This window comes from Equus asinus, chromosome 11, assembly GCF_041296235.1.
Source record: "Equus asinus isolate D_3611 breed Donkey chromosome 11, EquAss-T2T_v2, whole genome shotgun sequence".
Classification (NCBI taxonomy): Eukaryota; Metazoa; Chordata; class Mammalia; order Perissodactyla; family Equidae; genus Equus; species Equus asinus.
Genome location: NC_091800.1, coordinates 23344310 through 23352072, shown reverse-complemented (window position 1 = coordinate 23352072; position 7763 = coordinate 23344310). Strand labels below are relative to the sequence as shown.

At 49.1% G+C, this 7763-nt stretch overlaps 1 protein-coding gene across 7 annotated transcripts in view; it reads right to left on the bottom strand.

Annotated features, from left to right (window-relative positions):
* Nucleotides 1–387: 387 nt before the first annotated feature.
* The window catches only part of ATP7B (ATPase copper transporting beta), a 110245-nt gene continuing 102869 nt past the window's right edge, over nucleotides 388–7763 (bottom strand). For 6 of the 7 annotated variants that reach the window (XM_014851386.3, XM_044777221.2, XM_044777218.2 and 3 more), the window contains one exon: nucleotides 388–7580. In XM_014851386.3, the coding sequence (XP_014706872.2) occupies nucleotides 7310–7580 (271 nt within the window). In that variant the 3' untranslated portion in view covers nucleotides 388–7309. The remainder of the gene's footprint in view (nucleotides 7581–7763) is intronic. The other variant, XR_011506879.1, reaches the window with a different exon arrangement.

The window sequence follows — 7763 nt, the reverse complement described above, 5'->3', positions numbered from 1 at the left end:
AAGCTCATATGGATTTTAGCCCTAACTCTCACTCTTTAGAAAACAGGAAGGACTAAACAGAAGTTTATAAAACACCTATTCCTCCCCCCCAAAAAAAGATCCTCTCACCGCCCTTGCTCTCCCCCCATCCCCCGCGGTGGACCATCACAGGGAGGTGATTCTGTGACTGAATCCACATGACGTCAGGCCCCCCCGCAGCTCTGAGATGGAAAGACCATACCTCTGTGCTTGGGTTTCTATTTAGCCCCCAAAGCTGAATCATCAAAATTCTACCCTGAAGAGGAAGGAAAGACATCAAAAAAGATTGGGGGAAACGATCAAATTCCTAACTGTAATGCAGACACAGTGAATGAGACGAGACCCCGCCTCTAAACCAGCCCGAAATGACACGTTACAAAGAAACTGCTTTATTTTTTCCGCACCTCTTGTTCACTAGCACCTTTTGTGCTCATTTCCCTAATTCCCGCGGTGCACCAGCATCATTCAAACAGTCAATAAACATTTTCTAAGAGCCTGCATCCCAGAGCAGGACCATCCCAGAACCTCCCCCCGGGGTCTTCCCCACAGGGCCCCCTCCTGGGGGAGGTCGTTATCTGTGTCATTCCACCGATAACTCCCTTTTAGATTTGAGTGTCTACCGTGTGCCACGCCCTGCACTAGGCATTCACGTCCATAATTCCATTCAGCCTTCACACGCCCACGAAGGAGGAGTTCATTCCTTCTACACTGATTTCGGAGCTCAGAGAGGCGGAGTGGCTTCCTCAAGGGATAGAAACGGCTTTTGAACTCAGGTGGGCCCAACTCTAAGGTTGGTGCTTTTAGCTTCTCCTCCACTGCATGGCCTCCTGCTGGAATGTCCTTCCTGGAACACAGGGCATGCTGCAGAGGGGCATGCTCTAGGACCACCGGAAAATGAGAACCAGGAGTCCGTCCTGGCGCACAGCAGCTGGCCAAAGGCGGCTCCTTTTAAAGAAATTACACAGTCCACGAGGTCTTAGAGGCAGACCATAGATAGGCGCTTGCTCCAGCCCAGCCAGGGAACACACAAAGACAGTTTTCACCTGCGTGGGATGGAAAGGCTGTGGGTTGGCTTTTGTCCCTAGAATACAGTCACCATCACTCACAACATCAAGGACAACAGCAGCAGTAACATTTGTTGGGTGTTCAAGATGTGCTTTCCCCAGATGACCTCATTATATCGTCACCACCCTGGGAGGTAGAACTATTATCATGCCCATTTTGTACAGATGAGAAAGCTGAGAGCCCAGATCACACTTTCGTTTTTTTTATGTTGTGGCAAGGTAGGAAGATCTAAAGGAGACTGGATGATATGTCCATTACCTGTTAAGGTGACCTGAGACCATCAGCCACCTTGCACTGTGTGGGAGTTTCCTATGTCCTGCGCCTTCCACCCTCATATCTCAGCACAGTAAAGAGGGCAGCACTCCCCATTCAAGACATGAGAAGATAGAGTTCTGGGGCAGGTAACTCCTCCTTGGGATCAAGCAGACCCCCGGGGTCCCGGCAGGGGAGGGTTGGGTTACCAGCACTGTAAATGGGCACTGCTGGGGACAGACTTCTGCCCAGGGCGTTGGGATGGAAGCCTTGTTACAAACCCAGAGCAAACACAGGAGTCTTAGAACTTGGGGCTTTGGAGCCACTGAAAATCACTGTGAGCCTTTAAAAATATATATATATTTTAATGTTCAAGCTTTAAAAAATATATCTAAACTTGTAAGAAGAGAGTATGAAGCACAGATGCACATGATGATAAAGGAAATTCATGGGTAAGTCACCCCAACAATGGACTCTGCATGGCTAAATTTGAGCTTAAGGAGGCTCTGAAACCCTGGGTTGCAAGTACAGGTATATAAATACATCACAGTAAATACATCACATGCCCCATTCCTTCAGAGGCACCCCAGGGCCAGGGCTGAATTCCAGCCTCACATTCTGCCCCATCTCTCACATTTTCATGATGATGTTTATTTGAATTTCCGGATGCATCAAAAAATGATCAAGAGAATTTGGGTTCTAGCCGCAGACTGGGAGATTGTTTTGGTCAGAGAGACATCTGGTGGCTCTTGAGTTAAACCACACTGTCCTGCCAAAGGACACTTTATTTGCCCCAAGCACAGTACCAAGGGGTGCAGAGGAAGCCCAGCTTCTCCTGCTAAGGGGAGTGCCCGAGATCATCCTTGCAGGGAGGAGGGGCAGACCCAGGGGGCACAATGGAGTAGGGCTTTTGCAGCCAGAGCCAAGCAGCCAAGCACCCGCCCCCAACTCTGTCTCCTGGACAGTCAGTTAAATTCCCCTGAGCTTGGTTCCCCCATCCGTGGAAATAGGATAGTGATACAAATAGCTCTTAAGGCCAACGTGAGGACTAGCTGAGCAAGAGTGACAGAACCTACCTGGGCACCCAGCACACAGTAGCCTCACAGAATTTGAATGTTGTCTGTCGCCTGACCTTGCCAGGACCCATTAACCCTGTCTCCCACCATGGCAACTTTCTTCCCTTTGTTCACAACAAGTCCATCCCAGGGCCCACTACTGCACCTCTCACTTTGGTCAGGGAGTTGGGTTCCCCATGGGGAGGCAAGCTTTGCTCCCTCAGTGTCCTAATGTGGTCCACCCACAGAGGACATCCCTCCATGAAACCATGTCCATGGGCTTACTTTTGGAGGCTGGGTTGGGAGTATTATGGCAGCCTTTCCCCTCCCCTTATAGCAAAGATTTAAGCATGTTTAAATCTTTGCTATAAGCAGTTATAATGTTTATATTAAGAAGAAATAACCGCCATTTCCTTTTCAAAGAAAAAAAAATGTTAAATTTCCATCAATTCTTGTTTTCATCTTAGCCCTTGGAGGATTTTACAAGTTTATTCATCTTTTGGAATAGAATAAAGGAGACTCTGGGATTTTGCAGCATTATTTAACATTCTCGTATTCTATCCTGTAATTTCAACCACTGTCATTGTCTTCACACAAAGGAAAAGAGCAGACAAGTAGACATCTCCCCTGGAATGATCGCAAACAATGGTGTTGATGTCCCTGACCAAGCTGAGTCTGAAAATGAAGAAAGTAGAGTGGTTTCATTCCTACCAGCTTCACAATACTTTCCAATACCAAATCAGCTTTCCCACACACCAAGGTAATGTGAAAGGGAAACGGAGTCAGCCCAAGGAGCTGCGGAAAGCATTTCTTTGTACATGCATTCCTTGCCTTTTTTTTAAAAAAACAAAAGAGGCAGTTAAGTGAAAGTTGCATGCAAATAAAATTTTTCTAACTCAAGAGGAATTTTATATGCATTAGGGAATTTATCTACTGAAATACTGACATGAATTTTTAAAGCAAAAAAAAATCCTTCTGTAGTTGAAATAATCTTTTCCTAACTAACCTGTTTGATTGGCTGATTTTGGTCTATACTTAATTTCTTAAAATAAAGGTCACTTCTTTTCCCTTAGTAAACTAGACCAATTTGGGGAATCTACTTTTTGACATGTCAATTTCCAGGTGCCATTTAAAAAAAAAAATGAATTATTCAGGGCCGGCCCTGTGGCCGAGGGGTTAAGTTCGCGTGCTCTGCTTTGGCGGCCCAGGGTTTCACTGGTTCGGATCCTGGGTGTGGACGTAACTCATCAAGCCATGCTGAGGAGGCGTTCCACACAGTACAGCCAGAAAGGCCTGCAACTAGAATATACAACTATGTCCTGGGGGGCTTTGGGGAGAAGAAGAAGAAGAAAAAATAAGACTGGCAATAGCTGTTAGCTCAGGTGCCAATCTTTAAAAAAAAAACCCAACTAGAATTATTATATTTGTTTATATAAAAAGTGATCCCATCACAATTCTTCACCAAGGTGTTAAGACTGAAAACTTACCAGGAACCGACAGGTGTTATGCTTTATCCTGGCGCTTAGGGAATCATCAGGGAAATGTGCTCGAGTGTTAGAAAGCACCTCTTTTCTAAAGAAATGGAATCCTTTCCTGGGTGGTATCAACCCTCCCTTTCCACAACGGGACACGCATACAACATGGAATTCCCATACCTGGGCGTCCAGAAAAGCGGTCAGGCCCGCCTGGCGTGAAGTCCTACAGGGTATGCTGGAGGGCACCGCAGTGCACCAGCAGGTGGGACAAAACCGTGCCTGCGTCTCTAGCTATGTGGTCACATTGCCCACAAGAGGATCACCTCAGGGATTCTACAGAGAAGTGCCTGTACCAGTATGTGATAGAGGAGGAGGATCTGGGAATCTGATACAAGATTACGTCACCAGCGTGCCTGTGAAACCTACAATTAGGACAAAGTTCTACAGTGATGGTTTGTGTCAGTGATGACTTCACAATGCCCATTTCGCTTTTTTTTTTTTAAAGCTTGGTACCTGAGCTAACAACCGTTGCCAATCTTTTTTTTTCTGCTTTTTCTCCCCAAATCCCCCCAGTACATAGTTGTATAATTCAGTTGTGGGTCCCTCTAGTTGTGGCATGTGGGACACAGCCTCAACGTGGCCTGATGAGTGGTGCCATGTCCACGCCCAGAATCCGAACCGGCAAAAGGCTGGGCCACCGAAGCGGAGCGTGCAAACTTAACCACTCGGCCACGGGGCCTGCCCCTGCCCATTTCCCTTTTAAGGGAGGCGACCACAGGTCCCAGTTTGCTTGGGTAGCCCCGGATTAGGCTACTTGTCCTGATATAATTATTAACGGCACCTCCTTTCACTCTTAAAAGTGCCCTGGTTTGGATGATACATTAGTCTGGCACCTCACCTTCAGGTGTAGCTCACTTAGGGTCTCCCACCACCCCAAGATGCCCATAGAGCCTTGCCCACAGAGCCCCCGAGTCCAGACTACTCCCCATGCCCCATTCCTTCAGGGTCAAGGAACCCAAAACAAGCCCTCCAGATTAAAGCATGTGGGTTTGAGAATCGCCTTTTGCAATCACCCTCAACCGGAGAAGTGCATCTAAGGGGTAATCTGGGCCTGTGCGTGGCCCAGTGGGATGGACACCTCGACGGGGGGTGCCCTTCGGAGTTCAACCCACACACCTGTGAGACAGGCATCTGGGAGAGGGGCTCACACGGTGCTGGGGATGGCAGATCAGAGGGCTCTCTCTGATCCCTCACATCCTCCACTGTTAAAATCCCATGCTTCTACGCTCCCCTCAAAAGACAGAGCCAAGCCAGTGCCTGGAAGTTCTCACGGAGGATGTCGCTGCACCCGCCCTGACCACACTTCTCCCTCAGACAGAGCCAGCCAGAGGCAGCTTTCAAACGAATAAAAAGAAACCTGATTCTAATACAGCATGGAAAGTTTCTGAAGTAGCAGTTGTTCTTATCTGAAGCCAAAAATTTTCCTACACTTAAATATCTAAAAGGTTGTTTTCTGTGCAATCACATAAATATTTTCAAGTCCATATAGACATGATGTTTACGGTCTTAAAAGCTTTTTGAAACATCAATACAATTAGATTCTTTAGACAGCGATTAGTCTACTCGGAAAACCAGAACACTCCCTGAACACAGCCAAGAACAGAAAGGACACGCTGGGGACACACAGTGGGAGGGGCTGGGGAGGGAAAGGAAGGCTGAAAACAATAAACACAACAAAACCCTGCACTTGGGTTTTAGAGGATAAGACCCAGCAAAAAGTAAATTATAAGCAAAACTGGAAACGACTGATCCAAGGGGAAGGAGAGATGACTCTGATCATATTCCATTCCAAGCAAACCGACATTCAGGGCGGCAGCAAATGCAGAGCAGAGACTTCAGAGCCAACAGACACGGATGTGGAGCCCTGTTCTGGCATGTGTCTTGGCTCTGTGATCCCAGGCAGGATTCTTGGCCTCTCTGAGCCTGTTTCCCCACCTATAAAATGTAGACAATAATACCTACTTTGCTGGTTTGGTGGATTAGAGGTAAACTATAAAAAGCGCTTACATTGTCCCTGGAAAATAACTGACACTCAATAAATAACTAAAATTATTTTGTGTGTCTGACAAGGGCTTCACCTTAGAATTTATTCTCATTCTACCAGCCTACTCCCGTGTGGTTCTGTCAATCACTACCAACCTCAGAGTCTGAAACCAGCCCCATTCCCGCCCCTCCGAAGTCATGCAATCACAATAAGCCGCTGAAAGTGAGAAACAGACTGTCCCTCTGGGACAGCCCCCCTTTCCTAAGGCACCAACTCAGCGTGCAGAAATAGAAGTCTGTGGAGGAGAACTGTGGTTCCCTCTCATTTGGGTGTCGCCGTTTCCTCGGAGCTGCACAACACCAGGGGCACCACTGACACAAATTCTATGTTGGACTCCATGAGGTGACAGTCACACAGCAGGCCATGTAGTCGAAGCTCTTGGAGCTGTGCAAGGAGGTTCCTGCACGCACACGCCTCCCCCGCAGCATGCCTGTGCCAAGCACCAGAGGCGCCCTGGGACCCGAGCACCCGGACTCCACAGGAAGCCGGGGTTTGGACTCTCAAGTCTCAGGCTCTGGGCCCCTCACTCCAGCTAGGCAGCAATGGTCAGCAACAGCACTCGACTCTGTGGGGTGAGAAGCCACGGCTCCATGGGGAAGTGGCTCGTGGGCAAGAAAGCACCCTCCTCAACTTGAAGAGAAGCATGGCAAGCTCTGGCCAGGCGTGTGAGGGCAGATTCAGGCAGGAGGGCATGAGGGAGCACACCTGGAGCAACGCCGAGGACAGCAGCAGCAGGGACCACCAGGATGCCAGTCCTGCCCTCAAAGGCGATGGGGGGGGGGGGGGGATCCCTAGCGTCAAGGACAGAAAAGAGATTGTGCCAGCAGAAAACAACAGGTGCACTTGAGGTAAACTGTGGTCTCAGACACGCGATACTCATGGGAGTCGACAAAAAGAGCCCAATACCAAGCTTTTTAGTGAGTTCTATAGAAAGGCCCACCAACTTTTTGGTCCTGATGAGCTTTTCCTCATTTCACGAGTCATCATCCCCAATACTACAGCAGAGGTCTGCGAGGAGGACTGACTGTCCTTTCCTTGTCTAGGGTCCAGAGAGGCTTCCGAGAGGCTGATGCCAACAGCATGGTGAGGCCAGGAGGCCTGGTGCCTGTGCCAGCGGGATTCAGGCAAAGTGGTCCTGCCCAGGACCCACATCTGGGCAAGGCCACATCCTGTAGGGGGGATGTCCAGGGCCTGCAAGTTCCCAAGGTTGAAGAGCGCTCTGCCCATCCTGCTGCTGGCTGCTGGTGTTCTACTTGTTTGGCTCAAGCCTCGTCCACAGGGAGGGCCAGGCCGGCTGCTCAGCCAGGAGATGGTCCCTGGTCTGCACCTGCCTGGAGCTTTCAGATGTACTGCTCCTCGTCCTTGTCATTCAGCAGCAGAGACCACTTGTCCCCACCATTGGCCGCGGTGCCAGGCCGAGACAGCTTGTCGGACGTCAGGGAGGACAGAGACACCTGGCTGACGTAGCTGACCTGGTCCCAGACTGTGGCCCTGGGGGGGTCCCGCCGCCGGTCATCCATGCCAATGTGCACACTGACCTGAGATGCGGTCAGGGCCTTCATGCGGCCCTGGGCCTGGGCCTCGTACCTCTCCAGATCCGGCTTCTTATAGCTGGAAAGCAAGAATTCAACAGCAGTTGAGCCATTCTGGACACACACTCTTTTTTTAAGCCTGGTGAAGGCCTTTTATCCAAGACTCTCAATAACACATAGTATCAAAACCTCATCGTTTTTAAAGGAAAGAATATTAAACTCCTAGAGTTCAGGAAAAGTGTACCTGATTCAAAAACTTCCT